This window comes from Canis aureus, chromosome 5 (assembly GCF_053574225.1).
Source record: "Canis aureus isolate CA01 chromosome 5, VMU_Caureus_v.1.0, whole genome shotgun sequence".
NCBI classification, from domain to species: Eukaryota; Metazoa; Chordata; class Mammalia; order Carnivora; family Canidae; genus Canis; species Canis aureus.
Window position 1 is genome coordinate 13921266 of NC_135615.1, and position 18895 is coordinate 13940160.

The window sequence follows — 18895 nt, forward strand, 5'->3', positions numbered from 1 at the left end:
TGGGAAATCACTTCAAAATTTTACTCGGCTTTGGCTTGCCTGGTAAATGATTGATTAACATGCTTCAGGCACCACTCAGCCTATGACTCCTTCAATTCACGTCTCAGCTCACCACAGTAAATTTTCCACCCACAGCGCCCTATAGAAGTCGTGCTTGCTATCATCTCCAGTGATCACCTCCCTCTTTGTGGTCCTCCTTATTGACCCCTTTGGTTTTCCTTGAAATATTATTGACCTCATTCTCCCAGCCTTGCGTCCCTGCATCTCCATTCTCTTCCTGGCTCCTGTTCCTTTGCTGTCTCCTAGATGTTGGTGTTCCTCCAGCTCTGTCCTCCATGTCCTTCTCTTCTCACTCCATGAATCATTCTTCACACCTATAATCTTACTCCTTGGGGCTGAAATCACTCACTTTCCCTTCCTATTTTGGAAGAGAGGAGAAACTGGATTTAGGGTGCTTATCTAAGTAACTGGCACAATGGTTACTCACGGTATCATAAAGAAGAATAGAGTCAAAGTGAAACTTTAATTTCACTAATACTAACGTCGTAGGTAATAGAGAAGATAATTCTGGGCCCTGAGTTTCAAAAGGAAAATGATCTCTTTCCTTGGGTCATAGAAGCAATAGTAACTCACAAAAGTCTCTCTTGAAAGCCTTCTTCCCTGTCAATCTTTTTTTGTCTACCACACACTAATAATTTTGTCTTAAGCGTTCCAACACAAATTTCTACTTCATTAACAGTTTTTCTAGTTTCTCCAAGTTTCATTTCTTCATCCCATGTACCATTTATCCCATACTGATTTGTATATGTTGCTTAGTAAAACTAATGCTCAAGGTATAGTATATTTTATGTGCTCAGACTGTAAGGCACCAAAGGTTATCCTACCTTCCCGTTCCCTCCCTCTCCTCCCCCCTTGGCCCCCTCCTCTGGTCTCTCTCCCAACTCTCATATTTATGCCCTTGCCCCTTACAACCTTGCACTAACACACACCTGGGATATACACAGCAGTCTGTCAATTAGTGCCAGTCATTGGATTAAACGGGTTAATAGTAATTTAACAAAATTCAGTTTATATAAGTACTACCAAATATTTTTTTAAATATTTATCTTTAGTTCTTCAATTTTCCTTGTTTTCTTTTCATTCTTTTTAAAGATTTTATTTATTAAAAAAAAGATTTTATTTATTTATTTGAGGGAGAGAGAGAAAAAGAGAGCATGAGCAGGGTGAGGGGCAGAGGGAGAAGCAGGCTGCCTCCCTCCCATGTGAACTGGATCTGGGGACCCCAGGATCACGACCTGAGCCCAAGGCAGACCCTAAACCGACTGAGCCACCCAGGCACCTCTTTCCTTGTTTTCTAAGATGGACTTTTGTTTTTCTGGCAAATTAATTGTGGAATGCATGACATTCCTGTAAAGTTACTAGGTTGTTATTGTTCAAGTTTCAAATGATTTCCCATTTATGACTCCCACTTACGCATCCAACGGCATCATGCATCAGGTAGCCTAGTAGTATCCTTGTTAACATGATGCCATAGAGGCCTCATCAACTGCCTACCACAATTGGGAGGAGGGGGAGACCAGATGATGTATGGGACCTGGGAATTAAGGAACCCAAGTCCTAAAACTGGTTAATGGTTAATCACCTTTTTTGTTTCTAGGGGGTGTGGTCTAAATTCTGGCAAAATTCTTGCTGTGATCAAGGTAGATTTTGTTTAAATTTAGTATTTTAAATTACACAATAAGATATATTTTATTATCTTTAAGTTTTAAATTTCAATACTGCTGGCACCACTTTATGAATTATTAAAAATATTCTAATTCATTCTCAAACAAGCCCAATTTGTTTTTTGTTTTTTTTTTCCTTTTTTTTTTTTTATTTTGGTTAAAGTTTGTATTGGGGATGAAGGTGAAATGAAATAACTTTAAATCCATCCTGCTACAGTTTTCTAAGATTAATAACTTGTTCTTTATTCTTTTAAGGTAGAGATAAATTATTTCTGGTTATATTCTGAATATATCAAAGCTAGACCTTAAATATTGTGTACAGAATTCCATGTATAAATCAACTCTGTAAATAAATTAGTTCAGGTATTGTTTCTTCGACACTGTATTAAATATATTGCAGTTCTATATTTCCAGGGGTGGGGGGAAACACATGAGTGAGTTTCCAGTTTTTAATTTTCCTACATTTTATATTGGAAGAATTCTTTGGTGCCATTTCATTATATATAGCTTATCATGAAAATAAAAAGCAGTTAAAAATGATAACTTGAAGTGAAAATGTATTGTCAGTCTTTAGTGCTTTTGCACAATGCTTTCCATTATGGCACTGTATCACTGTCTCATGTTGAGATTATCCATTCACACATTTTAAAAAAATGAATTTCATATTTTCCCAATTAAATGTAAAGGCAATATCTCACTTTATTACTAGCTCTGCGAGGCTATAGGGATCATGTCTTATTTATCATTGTTCTGCAGCACAAACTGCTTTACCTAGTTTTTTTTTTTTTTTTTTTTTTTTTTTTTACCTAGTTCTTAGTAAACCTGCAATCAATATTTGTTGAATACTTAAAGGAATGGAGAATCTAGATTCTTGCGAGCAGAACTGGCATCATGATTTTTTAAATCTTATTGTCCCATCAAAGAGAGTTTAACTTCTTTGGATCACTATCCTTTGGATCACTATTTCTTGCCCTCCTTCCTTCCTGCCTCAGAGGAACGCAGAGGAATGTCTAAAGTTAATCCATTTACATTTGCTTTCAGTATACAAACATGGCCACATCTTTCCCCCCTTCAGAAACAACAAAATCTGTGACCCAGATAGCTACCCCTTTGACTCTGCCTCTCCTCCCTTCATTGCCAAGCCTCTTGAAAGGGTAGGCCATATTCAACATCTCTTTTTCCTCACTTCTAGTTCACTCCTCACTTCACTTTATAATCTGGTTATGTGTGCTTCACTCTGGAATCAGACATCAGGGATTTCAGCCTCAGCTTTGCTGCTCACCAGCCTTGTGTGACCACAGGCAGGTCTTGCAGCCTCTCTCACAGGAAAGATCTCATAGAACTCAATAAAAATTAAATGAGATAATGCATTTAAAATGTACTTCTGCATTGCCTGGCACATAGTAAATGGTGGTTATTATTCTTACTGATTGAAAGTGTAATAGGAGTTCAGAGATGAGAAAGAATGGTGTAGGTTTAAGAATGATTTTGAACTCGCCTAACCACTCACTCACTCTTCCGATTAGGAAATTAGAACCCAGAGTAATTAAGTAGTCAGAATTTCATGGAGGACATGATATTTGAATTAGATATTGAAGGATAATAACAGTTTACAACTACTGAAGGTTTACTGTGGGTCAGAGACCATGGATTTACATGGATTGTTTTATTGAATCTTCCAAACTTTCCTGTGAGGTGGCATTTCAGTAGCTAGAAATATATGGTCAATCTGAAGCCAGACAGGGAGAATAGAGAGAAAGGAACGAATGAAAATCCAGAGGCACAGGATCCCTGGGTGGCGCAGCGGTTTGGTGCCTGCCTTTGGCCCAGGGCGCGATCCTGGAGACCCGGGATCAAATCCCACGTCGGGCTCCCGGTGTATGGAGCCTGCTTCTCCCTCTGCCTGTGTCTCTGCCTCTCTCTCTCTCTCTCTCTCTGTGACTATAAGAAAGAAAGAAAGAAAAGAAAGAAGGAAAGAAAAGAAAGAAAGAAAAGAAAGAAAATCCAGAGGCAGGAAAGACCTGCTTGATGATTTCTAAAGATGGTGATGAGACTTAGCAGCCAGAGTGAAGAGTTTGTTTTAGGCAATAGCAGGAAACGAGGTTGGACAAAGTTTTGAGGCCCTAGCAACCATACCAAAAAAGAAATAAAATAAAATAAAATAATAAAAAATTGGCTTTTTCTAATGGGCAAAATAAAGAGCAGATATAAATAAGTGACTTGGGTAAGGGAGGATACATATGGAATGGGGATTTAGGCACACTGATTTTGTGGCATGCATTATGAACCCCTGTTGTTCCTCATATCCCCATGAAACCAAGTTTCTTCCAGCTACTACGGGTCACCACTAGCCATTATGAGAGTACCTGCAGCTTTCTGTAAAGTAGGTGGTTAATATCAGTTTATCGAAAGAATGCATGAACAAAGGATGAATTGGATTGTAGGTCGCTTCTAGACAGGAAGTGATGAGAGCTGGGACTATGGTTAAGATGATGGGAATGGAAATAAGGAAATGAATCCTGGGTACAATTTCCAAGAATAAATAATAAGACTCAGACACATATTGGCCATGAACTAAAATTCAGAACCGTATTTCAGGTTTATTATATATAGCAAACTGCAGTGCCAGAGCAGTTGCATTTCACACATTCTTTGTTGTGTTTTCAGCAAAAGTTCTGTATTCAGTATAAATTGAAATGAAGCATATTTCAGCATGATGATATTTTGAGTAATCATAATGACGATTAAAACTTTTATCTCTTTAACTTTCTGCTCCTACTCCCTCAACCCAAGTTCTTACCTGTTTTACCCTTACCTGGTTTGTTATTGGAGTCTCCTACTGAACTCTGGCCAAATAAACCTCCTTACCTTCACATACCAGCTAGGTTTGCCTCCTCTCACTGTTTTGTTCTTACAGTTTCTTTTTCCCATCAATACTCTATCTTCTACTAGTTCATTGCCATTGCCAACTGGAGTATGTTATCCTTCACAACCAAATCACATGCTATCCCCTCCATGATCAGTGCTGCTGGAACTGCCTTTTTCTTCTGAACTTCATAGCACTATCCTTCACCATACTGCCTTGTACTGGTCATTTGGTTAACTGGGTATCCCTTTATCACAATCTTTCTTGTATTCCCTACATTTAAACCTGATGTACTCCTGACCCTTAGTGGGGAGGGAAGTGAATTCAGTATGAGGTTTGGGATTCCAGCCTTTGGGTCCTTAGGGAACCAGTAGGACTGGGAGTCTGCAAAATGTCACTCAGCAGGCATATTATTTGCAAAAAGGCAAGCTTAACCTGTAAGCATCTCTCCAAACTTGCCATGGAGTATGATTCTAGAATTTCTAGAGAACAAGGACCTGATTTGTACAGTGCTAGTAGGGATGTAGAAAAATAACCCCATAAGCTGTTATTTTAATGCCGCTTAAAAATACATATATTTGTTCCCTTGGTGGTTCACTCATAACTTAAGACCCTAGTTTGTTCTATAAAGTCTTAGTCTATAAAGTCTGTAAAGACTTTATGAAGTCTTTTGTAAAGCCAACAGAAGTCTACTTGTAGGATTTTCAGAAATCTAGCATTGTATGCTGGAGAGGACTACAATATAATATTGAGTTGGAACTCTTAAACCTGCCTAAAGAGGCGTCTAGTCACAGTATGGTTGGCAATTTTGAGGCTCCCATAATTTGACATGGGCTCTCGTGGCTGCCTTTGCACCTGCTGCTTCCCTCGCTGAATATACTTTTCTTCACTGCATTTTTTGACAAGGTTAACTCCTATATATCCTACACAATTTGACTCAGATATCATCTCCAGAAAACCTTCCTTGAATGCTTTCGTAAGAGTCACTGCGTGTGGACTGGGTGCCACTCCTGCCTCTTCTCACAATGGCCTGCACTTCCATCATTAAGCTTCACATGTGGCCGTGGTCATCTCTAGGTCCTTTTCCACGAGTTCTGTGGGTGACAGGTAATCAGCAGCATACTTAGAAGGCCGGGAGGATTCACCAAATGTTTGTTTATTGAATAAATGCAGTCTTACTTAGTATAGGAAATGTAGATGAAAGTCGCTCGGCCTCACAGAGGTTAGTTGCCACTGTTAGAGTTCTAGGGTAATTTTTTAGAACTGTGATCTACGCACTCAGTGTCTTCTGCCCACATGGTAACCTGAAAGGTAGAAGTCTGCCTATGTATGTGCTTGAAGCCAGGAACAGTTCCTATCTAACCCAGTATTTCAGAATAGTGATTATTTTTACTCTGTAGCCCCCAAGGGGAAAAGCAGACTAATAAACCATTTCTGTATCTCAGTGAATGTTTGAGTACTTGTTGGCAAGCCTGTGAAACCCACCCCAACGGTCTTTCTAGATTTTTAAAATATCTCACGGAAAGACCTTTCTAGATACCAATTTTCATGTGTTATACAAACCACATCCATCTAAACCTCTTATAATAATATTACAGTTTCAACCCCCCCCCCCCCGCTTTTTTTTTTTTTTTTTTTTTGGCAGAAGCACTACAGGTCTTTGTATGATTCAATTTTATAAAGTTTTTCAGAGGACAAATGCTAAGTGTGAACCCATGGCTCTGTTGAAGCAGCATTTTCTTCCAGAAAACAAACACAAAATTGTAAGGTACATATAACTAATTGACTCTAACATTTTGAAGTAGGTCTTTACATTTTTTTCCCTTAAGGTGACAGGGTCCGATAATAACTCCTTTTGCTTCGGTTACAATAAAAGAGCGAATCTAGGTAGATAAAATGCAAGATTAAAAACAAAAACAAACAAACCCCACACCTACTTTGGAGCAGAGTAGGCTGCCTCCCGCTTCCATGGAGCCCGAGAGATGGGAACCGAGCAAGGAGCCCGTCAGAGACAACCCAGAGCCTCATTAGACGTAAAGATCATCGCTGTGAAAGTTCGCCCCAAGTGGCATCCTGCCCCTACCGTCGTTTGCATCTTCCCCTTGAAGACCTGCGTTCCCCCAGCGGGTCCGCCCGGGGGGCGCGCCCGCTGACCCCCGAGGGCGCCGCGGCCTCGGCGTCTCCCCGCCCCCGCCGGCCGCTCGGGGTGACAGGTGCCCGGGGCTGAGGCAGCGCCCGCAGTGGTCCCGCCGCGGCCCCTCGCTCGGCCGGCGTGCCGGTGCGGGTGGTTTGCCTGCACCTCCGCCTGTCGGACCGGGGCACCGGGGAGGAGGGAGGGAACGGAGGCCCGAACGCCCGTCCGCCTGCCTGCGGGCCGCAGAGGGCGGGGGCCGCGAGCGCCGAGAGGGAGCGGCGGGCGGCGGGCGGCGGGCGGCGAGCGGCGAGGCCGGCGGGCGCCGGGGGTTGGCGGGACGCGCGCTCCGTGCCGGCGCCGGCCTCGAGCCCGCGCTCCCCCCCCCCCCCGCGTGCCCGCGCCGCTGCGCGATGCAGTGTGGGGAATGGCTGGGGTTGGCTGAAGAGCGCACAGTGGAGTTTTAATGTCCGCCATGTTGGCCATGGCGTATTGAAGAGAGCGAGCGAGCGAGGCGCGGAGCGGCACAGCCTCCCACCCTCCCGGCGGCTGTGAGTGCCCGGACGGCGGGCCCCGCGCTCCGCCCCTCAAGTCCCCGGCAGCGGCAGGCGAGTGGGGACCGAACCCCCGGTTCTCCATGATCCCGCTGGCCGGGGCCGTTTCCCCAGAGCGGAGAGGTATCTGCTGCGCCTGAGATGAGTAAACTGTCGTTTCGGGCGCGGGCGCTAGACGCCTCGAAGCCGCTGCCGGTGTTCCGCTGTGAGGATCTGCCCGACCTGCACGAATACGCCTCGATAAACCGGGCCGTGCCGCAGATGCCCACCGGAATGGAGAAGGAAGAGGAGTCGGTACGTGTTAACTCCCCTGTCCGACCCGGCGCCAGGCCCCGCTCCCTCTGCTGCCTGCGGCGGCGGCGGAGCAGCAGACCCTCACAAAATGGCCGCCATCTTCTCCTCGCCGCCGACTCCGGTCGCCGGCCGGGCCTCCCCCCGCTCGCCCCCGGCCTCGACCCCCGGCCGCTGCGGCCCGGCGGGGCCCCCTCGAAGGCCACCCGCCGATCCCGGCCGCTTGTCCCCGGGTCCCGCGGAGTTCGGGAGCCCGAAAGGCACAAAGGGGTCACGTGACGGAGCTGCCGGCAGCCATTTTGTGGTGTTAGTTGTTGGGCTGGGCCTTGTGCATCCGGAGAGGGGAGCGGGCTGGGCGGCGGTGGGGGTGCGGGAGCCGGGAGCCGCGGTGCGCCCGCCTGCAGCCCCTCCGCAGGCCGCTGGGTGGCGTTCCAGGGCCGCCTGGGCCTCCGCGCGCGCGCGCGCGCGGCCGGCGCTGGGGAGCGCGGGTTCCAGGCTCCAGGCTCCGGGGGCAGGTGGTGTAGATAGCCGGGCTCCGAGGTCTAGGTCCGGGGGTCCCCCGCCCCGCAGCAGCATGCCGGGGGTCCCGGGTGTGCGCCGGGACGCCTGACTGTCGGAGGGGAGGACCCTGGCTTTCTGTAGTCTCTGTCTGGGAGTCTGCCCTCCTTCCTCCCCGAGTCCGGTTAGTCGGAGGCTGATAAACCGTCCCTGAATTTTTCCTTCCATCTCGGGAGACTCTGTTGCAGGCTCCTCTTGGGGTGCGTAGGTCTTCTAAAGCCTGGAACTGTATTATTGCCTTTTTTTAAAAAAAAATAATAAAGTGTCAGTTCGCCTTCTTTCTGGTTTCTCGACATAGGGGAAGAAAAGACCCGATTTAAGACGTTATAGACCTAGATTTCGAGAGGGGGTCCTTCCTGGTCGATACCGAACTAAAGTTGGTGCGTTTAGAAGTGTGAGCGCTGGCCATGCCTGTCGGGGCGGGGGGCTCCAGTATTGACTGTTGGCAGCTCATTGACATTTTACCACCGTGGCGGCTTTACCGTGTCGTGGAAACCGGGTTCAGACCCAGGGGTAATAGACTCTTCCTCTCACCCCCAGATGCTTGACGGCTCCTAACCCCAAGGAATCGCATACCTTGGTTTTCAGGTGCAGCCACTTAAACAGGGTGCAGGGTACTGACAGTGGAAGGAAGTGAAGGAGTCCTGGATTTGTGTGCTACAATCTTGTGGAAAATTGTACTGTAATACTTCTACTTGGTACTGTAAGAATTTCAAATGTAGAAATTATGCTTTGTAATGTTGATTTTTGAAAATAAAGCTGTTTAAACGGTTTGGGTTATTTAACCTTTTAAAGTAAAATAGCTGTGACAGTTGAATGTTACTGTTGAGGGTAGTGTGCTGAATCTAACTTTACAGAGATTAGCTAAGTGATAAGTATGTAGTAGAGATTGTCTGGTGTGGTCCTGGCTTCTCAGCACTTAGCTCTGAGACAGAACCTCTTAATTTATTTTTACTTGTATCAACTTCAGAGTAGACTGGTGCCATTTGTTTATTTTTAAATACGTGATTTGTTTTTAAAAATTAAAGTACTTGTGACTGCAGAATCTTGTCTTTTGGTTTTATTTTTGTTTCAGTTTATAAGTTTTACAGATGATATTTTCAAGTTGGGGTGTTGGTGTTATACTGCTTTGGAATTTAATTTCTAGTTCTTGTTTTGCAGCCGAGGAAGGTGGGGAGAGCCTTTGATAAAAACAGGGTAGCACTACAGTACACTTTAGACAGGTAGTTAAGTCTTGCCTCTGTGACTATTTGGACAGTCCCAAGAGCTACAGCCTGAAATCAGAGCTGAGCTCAACTGAAGTATCGATACTTGTTAGATTTTACAGATAGTTTTTGTTCACAGAAATAATTTTGACGTTTTATACTGCAGTGCCTATCATTAGTAGTAACACGTGGAGTCTCTCTTTCTGAGGGACATGAGGGATTTCTTTTTTTTTTTTTTTTTTCTTCAGACTTCTTTACCATCATCTAGTTAGGATTTGTTTCACTTTACATGCAACTGCAACTATGATCAGTGCAACATAGACCTCAGGAATAGATTCTGAATTTAATAGAAGAATGTAAACAGTACCAGGGAAACGACTGCTCTCTCTCCAGTCCTGCGGTTCATGCTGTCAGTAGTAGTAAGTAGTAGGCCAAATAATTCACAATATTGAAAGTAGCATGTTACATGATACTAAAAATACAGACTAAATTTAAGTAAGGGTAGTTGAATTCTGACCTAACCTTAGAAAAACAAAACTTTTTGATAATTTGCTGAAGCATGATATACTTCTTAAAATGACAAATGGTTAAAACAAACTTTTGCCTTTGATTGATATTTATGGTGTCTCTTAGGTCAGAGTGACCTAGAGCCTGAATTGAGGGTCTAGTTTAGAAAAAGTATAATGGTGTGTTGATCATGAAAAATGGGACAGATTTAAACGAGGATAGTTTTGTATACACCACCTGATTAAGAGCATTCATGATCAGAATGTATCTGCAAAATTGTCATGTGAACTGTATCTGGTAATCGTTAACATATTTTGTTTCTATGGCGAATAACAAATTCTAGATCTTCACACTAAGAAAATAGAAGTTATTAATGTACTCCCATTTAAGCAATTTTAATAATGTAAGCTGAACACACCGAATTAGGCATGCCTCTTAATTTTTAAGAAACAACTTTAAGTAGAAATCCTCAGTTCCCTGCCCAAAAATGACTTAGCTCAATTTTAGAAAGTTATTTTTTATTATTGTAGTACGATTGAAAAATAACTCCAGATTATAATAAATTGAAGGATTTGACTGAGTGTTAGATGTTTAGGGATTTGATGTTTGAATGGGTACACTGTAATACATTGTAACTTGTTAATTCAAAAAATAACTTTGTTAAGTAGGCTTCATGCCCATGGTGGAGCCCAACATGGGGCTTAAACTCATGACCCTGAGATCAAGAGCTGAGCTGATGTCAAGGGTCACCCAGGCCCCCTAGAAGTAATTTTCCAAATAAAAATCAATAGACTGTCAGCTCCAAAATGAGATGTATGAATCCCTTTGGGGGTTAAAAAAGACAAAAGTTTAAGCAAGTTAGGAGGGCAGATGTTGCATCATTATAATACTTGAACACTTTTATTAAAATTATAATCTTAAATTTGAGATCTTTGAAGTTAGGGAACGTTCAAATACGGAGTTTAGTGCCACAGCTTCACCTTTAATTGAAAACATCACTTCTCTAAGATGTCAGTACTATTGATGTTTTTATTAAAATTGATTTGTGTTGGTTAAAATCGGAGCTTTACATTAAATTATAATTTCCTTTATGGATACTTACCCTTTAGGAAAGGCATTCGGGAAATACTGGTTTTAAAGTAATGATAAATTGGAGCTACCTAGTTCCTGTTGTGTATAACGTTTTCATTGGGATATTTAGGATGTTATGGCTCCGTTATGAGTGGAGAGTTAATCTTTCTACTCCTGGTACCTAGTCTGGTTTTAGCAGGATAGGTGATGTCATTGACATGTTAACGATATCGCATTGATATTACCTTACATAGCCACCTTTGACACTGTTAGAAGTAGGGTCTAGCCTTTACAATCCAACACCTTGTTTAGTAGGGTTCTCTCTCACCAGAGAAAATGGTCTCATACACCTGCTTTTTTTCTCTTTTAAAACTGCCACCTTTCATTATTGGTCCTGTATGCAATATTATTAAACCCCAGTTAAGGACCATTTATAAAGTGGACAGGTTTTTGTTTTTAATTAGAGGGAAATTTGGAAATATATATCTCTGATAGGAAAAGTAAGCACTACCTTTTCAAGACTTAAGAGTCTCATTTTCCTATTTTATAAAAAAAATTTAAATGATCAACTTAAAAGTTTCTCACTTTTTGAAAGAAACCAAGAATCTTTTTTTTCCTTTAAAATTTTATAAACTAAGAGCTTTTAGTCCTTGTAATTTTTTTTTTTTAAGATTTTATTTATTTATTCATAGATACAGAGAGAGAGGCAGAGACACAGGGAGAGGGAGAAGCAGGCTCCATGCAGGGAGCCGGATGTGGGACTTGATGCCCGGTCTCCAGGATCACACCCCAGGCTGCAGGCGGTGCCAAACCGCTGCGCCACCAGGGCTGCCCTAGACCTTGTAATTTGTAGTTATAAAATTAATCTAGATTTCTCCCTTCTGTCTTGGAAGTGAAGAAAAATATGTGAAGTCTCAATTACAGTAGGAGCAAAGTTTAATTTTTGCAAACAAATTTTATAATTAGAAAAGAATTCGAAATTGAGGGTCTTTTTTTTTTTTTTTTTCATTAAGTGGCAAAAAGTCTATGTAAAACCCAAGATAATTGAGAAGGAGTAGTCAAATTTAGCTTCCATCCTGCCAAGATCTATTTAATTTTTTTAGTGATTTTTAAGTAAACTTTACACCCACCATGGGGCTTGAAATTATCCCAAGATCAAGTCACGTACTCTACTGACTGAGCCAGCCAAGTGCCGCTCCCTACCAAGATATTTTTGAGTAGAAGTTTCTAAGCTGAGGTTCTAAGGATTACATGGAAATAATCCTGGAAGTAGTGAATTACCACAATATGTGTATAAAATTTTGTGATGATGTATTTTTCTAGGAGAAAAGTTCACATTTTTCATCCATTTCTCAAAACATTGGTAATGAGGTAGAGAAGAAAGCTCAAAGTTAAGCACTACTTACTCTCCTAGAAATTTCAAATGAACTTACTTTGGTTTTGTCAGTATAATTACGTAGACTTATTACTAGGAGAAGGACAATTGAAAACTAATAGGCAACTCCTAAAGAGACTGAGTACTCTTAACTGCAAAAGGAACCTCTTGAAAACTATAGTTTCTAGGTGCCTAAAGAGCTCTTATTTCAGTGTACTATTTGATATGTAAAATTTTGGATTGGTACCATTTGTACTTACATTTCATTTTCTTATAAAACAAAAGTAATAAAAACAGGCTTACGTATCTAATCATGTTTTGTGGATGCTTTGTGGTCTCTAATGTATTTTGTCCTCAACTACCATTTCTTTCTCTTAATCAACAGTACTTAATTAAAAGGACTATCTAAATGTAGGGTAGCTTAAGTTTTGTAAACGGTAATAACCTGTGTTTACATGACTATGAATTTGTGGCTAGATTGAATATGAAAAACAACACTCCTAAAAACAACATTTTAGTTTTCTATTTTGCATTTTACGATCTCATGGTGTACGGTAGTGGTAAAGTTAAACAGACGAAAGATACTTGTGTCTCTGTACATACGTAGCTAATGACAAGAGTTCTGTTTGTATACAGTAAGATGTGGAATCTGACTCTATGATTTAATTTTCCTGAAAAGCTAGGGGTATTTGTTATCAGCAGTTGGTAAAAATAGTAAGTTTAAAGCAGTAGATAGCTTTTTAAAAGGAGCAGTAATACCATGGAATGAACGATGGTAGAGTTGTAATTCTGCTGTTTAAGATAACAAAGGAGGGAATGAGAATTTTATTTTGTAATTTGGGAATAAAGTGAATTGTGAATTCCCAAGTGAAAAGGTGGTATGAAAATGTGAAATACTTCTAAAGACAGGGATTTTAGAGTATGTCTTTTACTTTTTAAAGTAAACTTTTGAATCCCTACAGTGTGATTTACATTAGTATTTTATAATACCCTTTTTTGTAAGAATGTATCAATTTATTGGGAAATCAATGAGAAATTATTCAAATGTTTTCAAGAAGTTGCTAGAACTACGTTCAGTTACTTCAAGCTTCAGCACATTTATAAATTATGGCAAGTCTTTCAAGTTTATGTTACTTAAAACCTATGATTATAGGTAGTGATTTTGAGCAATTATGTTATAGCATTTTTAAACATAATGGAGACCCAACTTTGTTCTTTTAAATATATATGAAATGAATTTCAACTACTAGCATCCAGGTAGTAGGTAGATGAAAACAAAAACATGTTGCAGTTAAATCTATAACCCATTATTTGAGCTGTAGCTGTGATGAATGGGGTATAATCAGTTCTTCAAAAGAAATAACTCTTCTTCAATTATTTGTTGTTACGGAAGTTATCTTTGAAAAGTTCGTTCGGCTTCAGTTATACATGGTGACATAGTTTGCTGAATTTTGTGACTGATTATTAAAGTAAATCATTTTCTTTGAATTTATTTCAGTATAGCAAATTCTTGCTGAAGAAATAGGACACGGCCTTGGAGTGAATCCAGAGGCAAAGATAATGTGAGGTTTAAAACATCCTCATGGATGGGCAGACAGCCTCTTCTCTGCTGTCCTGCCTGCTGCTGCTTTGCAGTGTATTCAATAAACTTCTATCTTCTTTAAAAATAAATAAAACATCTGTGGATGACTTAATACAGTTTCAAATCTTGGTATATACTGAGATGAATTATTTTCATAATTGTGGAATCACAAGTAGCAGTTGTGTTTTTTTTTTTTAAGATTTTATTTATTCATGAGAGACATACAGAGGCAAAGACATAGGGAGAGGGAGAAGCAGACTCCCTGCGGGGAGTCCGATGTGTGACTTGATCCCAAGACCCCAGGATCATGACCTGAGCCAAAGACAGATGCTCAACCACTGAGCCACCCAGGTGTCCCAGCAGTTGTATATTCTTTGAGAAAATGTAGTTTGCTTTTTATGGCCTTTGACAAATCACTTAACCTTACTGAGTGAACTTCAGTTTCTTAACATGTCTTCCATCTTCTGACCCTACTCTGAAATAGCTCCAAGGAGTGAATAAGGCAGGGTATGTAAAAATGGTGTATAGGAAAAAAAAAAATGGTGTATAGGTGACTTTTGTTATTACCAAATGCTAATTGATTGTTTAGAATGGCTTTTTTTTTTTTTTAGAATGGCCTTTTTCTTGGTTCTGAAAAACTGCTATATTTACATCATCCCTTGTATTTGTGTTTATCTGATAACGAATGTGTTGGATGTGTTCTTTTTCCTTATAGAATTGTATATGGTTGTGGAAAATGTGTCCTTAAATTTAGGTAATAATTGGGAAAATCAATCTATGACTCACATTTTCATCCAAGTTCTGACAGTTGAGTGTGTGCATACATGCTCCCTCTCACCTGGGTTTTCTAACTACAAAATGGAAGTTAAGGCTATGATAATTTCCTGTTGTAATGAGCATATTTTGTTGCCAATAAATTTGTTTCCAGATTTACTTTATGTGACTATAGAATAGTCATTCAATCTTGAATTAGTTAATGATTTCATTTGCGTATTATATAAACATAATTTAAACAGAAATAAAGGTAGTCTGGGTGCATAGATAATTGGTTTTGGTTTAGTCTAGGAAGGTTCACAGGTTCTAAAGTATTTAAAGAATATAAATGGGTGCTGTAGTCACAATGCTTTTATTGTTATGAGAATTTGAAATTTCAGCCAGAATGGTTTTGTAGTGATGGTTGCAAATTTGTGTTTTACTGTAATGTAATGGAGGCTGAAGGGAAACAGAATATAAATATGGCTGTTTCGAAGTCTAAAGCAAGAATTTGATCATTATTCTAATTGATAATGGAGATATTTGAGGTGTGTTGTGCAAAGACTAAGAAAATGGAGATAAATCCATTTTCATTCACTTTGGTAGCAAATACTTGTGCATTTGCTTGGAGGCAAGGACCTGTGGATATAACACTGAACAAACAGGGTTCCTCTTTTAATGGATCTTAGATTCTAGAATATAGGCTCTATTGGGGCAGGAACTTTTATCTAGCTTTATTTAAGTGTTCTTGGCACCCAAAATAGTGCCTGGTATGTAGTAAGTGTTTAATATTTGTTTAATTGAATGAAGTCTAATGGGAAAACAAACCAAAACAAAAAAACAAAAAACCCAGAAGGCAAATAAAAGTAAAAAATACAACTCTTATGTGGCAGTGGAACAAGATAATTTCAGGTAAAGGGGGAAGGTGGAGTTCTCTTTGTATAGATGGTTAAGAAACTTTGGATCTGAAACTTGAATGGTGGGAATGAGCCAACCCTGTGAAGATCTGATGAAGAACATTCCAAGGAGACCCATAGATGCAGAGAGCCTGAGGTAGGCATAGAAGGCCAATATGATAAGGATGATAAGGGCAAAGTGAAAAAAGAACAGGGTGGTATGAGATGAGGACTGGGAATAGTCAGGGGTCCCTATCTGGTAAGGCATTATAGGCTACTACAGGAAGTTTGGATTGTTTTGAAATGAAGTCAGCCATTATAGAAGGAGACAGAAGAAGTGACATGTTAAGAATTGTGTCTTTTTGATATTATTTTTGCCAGCATGTGGGAGAATGAGCCATATTGGCAAGAATGAATTGATGGTGACTCTGACTGGGGTGGTGGTAGTGGAGATGAAGAGAAATGGATGGATTTGAGGCATGTTTTAAAGGTAGAACCAGCAAAACTTGCTGGTAAATCTGAATGTACTAGATGGAGAGAAAGAATCAAGGATTAACTCTTCATTTTTCTTGAGCACCTGGATAGATAAATGATTGGGCCACTGACTAAGATAGGGATAATTGGAGGAGGAAGATATAGAAAGAATGGGTGTGTTTGGTTTGAAGTGCTTCTTGTCCATATTTAACTGGGTATGTAAGAGAATGTAGTGTGTTTAGAGCAGTCTGTACTAGAACTGTAAAATTTAGAAGTCATGGGTTGGTGCTGTAAACTTGAAAGTCTTTGGGAGATAGATGGTTTTAATTTTTAAAAATTTTTAGATTTCATTTATTTACTCATGAGAGATACAAACAGAAGGAGAAGTAGGCTCCCTGTGGGGAGCCCAATGCAGGATTTGACCCCAGGACCCTGGGATCATTACCTGAGCCAAAGGCAGACACTCACCCACTGAGCCACCCAGGTCCCCCTGGTAGCTGGTTTTTAAAGCTGTGCCTTGGGGCTCAGCTAGAGGAGTAGCTGATAGAGAAGTAGGAAGAAAACAAGACTCAAAGTGTCTCAAAAAAGGACATTGGTTAACTATGTCCACCGAAGATGAGTAAGGGAAAAGCGATTGTTTGATTAGATGTGTGCTATTGGCCTATATTAGTGGAGTAATGGGAAGGAAAGCCCAGTGAAAATGGAAGAAACAAAGGAGTCATAGCAAGTAGAGACAGCTTTTTGTAATGGTTCTGCTATGAAAAGAAGCAGAAAAAAAAAAAATAGGACAGTGGCAGGAGTAGGCTGGGGGGATCAACAAATGACCTCTTTAAAAAATGAATTACAATGGGGTGCCTGGGTGGTTCAGTTGGTTAAATGTCTGACTCTTGATTTCAACTCAGGTCATGATCTCAGGATCATGAGATAAGTTCCACATCAGGCTCCAGAGTCTGCTCGAGATTCTCTCTCCCCTCCTCCTTCTGCCCCTCCTCGTGCATGCACGTGTGTTCTCCCTTTCTTTCTCTCTAAAGTAAATGAATTAATTTTTAAAAATTGAGTCACAGATTTCCTGCAGACACAAAGGAAGGGTAGGACAAAAAAAACAAGGGAACCAAAGCCAGTCCTCAGTTTCTCCCGTCTCTACATAGAGAGTTTCCAGGCTGCAAGCATAGGTAGGGGAGATCCCAAACAGACTCTGACAGCTTCTTTGAGTTGAAGAGAGAAAATTCAGTTTGGAGAGGCTGAAATGACTTCAGGGCAGGATATCAGACATGCACAGAGCTCTAGAGATGCTTTTGGTGTGGCTAAAGACTGATCAGAGGTTGGGATTAAAAGCAATTGGAATGAAATAAGAAGAACGGTTCTGGGAGCTCACAGAGGGCTAGGAATATGTTGTGTCATCACTAGCCATAGCAGAAAGACATCCTAAAACACGAGGTGTCAGATAAAAAGTTCTCAGAAGAGTTACTTCCTTAGTAGTAGGCCCCAATTAGAGTTGAAGACTGTTCTGGATACAGCCTAACAAAGATGAAACACCATTCTCAAAAGGATCAGACTCATTTCAAGTAACTTCATTGTGTCCCAGAATAAAGCCCAAGAATGTTCAAAGGAATACTAAAAGGTCCAACAATATAAAACTTAATGTTTGACATCCAATTAAAAAATTACCAGTCATGCAAAGAAGCTGGAAAATACAACCACCAACTAAGGAAAAGAAAAAAAAAAAAAAAAAAAAAACAGAAAAGGACCAGGTAACAGAATCAGTAGACAAAAATGTTAAAATAGTTATTAGACTTAGTGTAAAGGTTGGAATGATGTTGTTAAAAGGATAAAATAATCCTATCCCCTCATCTGCTTAGCACTTTGTTTTTAAAAACTATTTCCTTCAAACTGTCTCTCCTGGATCAATTTCACAGAGGGAGTTCCTCACTAATTAGACCAGAGATACTTCTTCCTCTTTAAAAGTAAGAAGGCAGATATGGGAGGGGAAATGCAGATGGATTGTTAGAATTGGCAGTGGGAGAATGAGGTAATTTATCCTACGATTCTGTTTTCTCTGTGAGGTATGAGGTGAGGTCATCACCTCAGAGTGAGGGAGGGGACCTTAAGAGAGACGAAGGTATGTGTGGGGAAGCTAACTTACTAGAAAATGATGTAATTGAAGGACTAGCTGAGGGCTCAATGTTTGTATCATTTAAAGTGAGACCAGTCAGCTCACTTGAGCAGTTGAATGTAAGCATTAACCTTGGGTTCAAGCACCAAGTAGGAATACCATAGGAGTTTTTCTAGGTTTAAGATTTGCCCAGCAAGTAACAGAGGAAGAAGAGAGGCATAAGAGCATGAAAAGTTGTGAGGTAGATTATCATGATAGACCATGGAATCTAGACTGGATAGGCAGGGAAGAAGGAAGGGGAAGTGGTAGGAGTCATTGAAATAAAAGGCTCTGTGGGAGAGAAGTACTAGAATAGGTGAAACTAAGGAGAGGGTGGTGGTTAAAAAGTGAGATGCTTGATTTTAGATGTCAGAGGTGGTGGCACAGTTACCAGTGAAGGCAAGAGCTAGATTATAATCACAGGAGTGGTGGCTGAGGTGGGATGGAGGAAAAGATGAATGTGGGTGAGAAGGTCATGATGGCAGAAGTGTATTAGTAGTTGAGAGGAAGACTGGGAGCTCTGTGACTTAACCAAGAAAGTGTGTATGTCAGTCTTGGGAAGTGTGATGGTATGAATTTCTCAGGGGTTATGATTTTTGGAAGGATAGCAAAGTAGGAATAGTATGAGATTGGCAGTGGGAAACAAGGAAGATGAATAGTTAACGCACCCATAAGTATGTAGGACATGGGAAAATAAACAGCTTCTGCTTGAAAGGGCTTGAAAGGGCTACAGGGAGTACTATTTCTGGAAGACAC

The 18895-nt window shown here is 40.8% G+C and overlaps 1 protein-coding gene and 1 long non-coding RNA gene across 12 annotated transcripts in view; one reads left to right on the forward strand and one right to left on the reverse strand.

The window, feature by feature from the left end:
* The window catches only part of LOC144313706 (uncharacterized), a 151998-nt gene extending 145029 nt beyond the window's left edge, over nt 1-6969 (reverse strand). For 3 of the 7 annotated variants that reach the window (XR_013379331.1, XR_013379329.1, XR_013379328.1), the window contains exon 1: nt 6528-6962. This is a non-coding gene — a long non-coding RNA (uncharacterized LOC144313706). Of the gene's footprint in view, nt 1-6527 lie in introns of all 7 variants that reach the window. The other 4 variants (XR_013379327.1, XR_013379325.1, XR_013379326.1 and 1 more) reach the window with 3 other exon arrangements.
* EPC1 (enhancer of polycomb 1) overlaps nt 1-18895 on the forward strand; it is a 92398-nt gene that overhangs the window by 17655 nt on the left and 55848 nt on the right. The window contains exon 1 of one of the 5 annotated variants that reach the window (XM_077896889.1): nt 7133-7569. The exons of 1 other annotated variant lie outside the window; for it this stretch is intronic. In XM_077896889.1, coding sequence (XP_077753015.1) covers nt 7417-7569 — 153 coding nt within the window. In that variant the 5' untranslated portion in view covers nt 7133-7416. Of the gene's footprint in view, nt 1-7132; nt 7570-18038; nt 18107-18895 lie in introns of those variants that run through there. 3 more of the 5 variants (XM_077896884.1, XM_077896886.1, XM_077896888.1) reach the window with 3 other exon arrangements.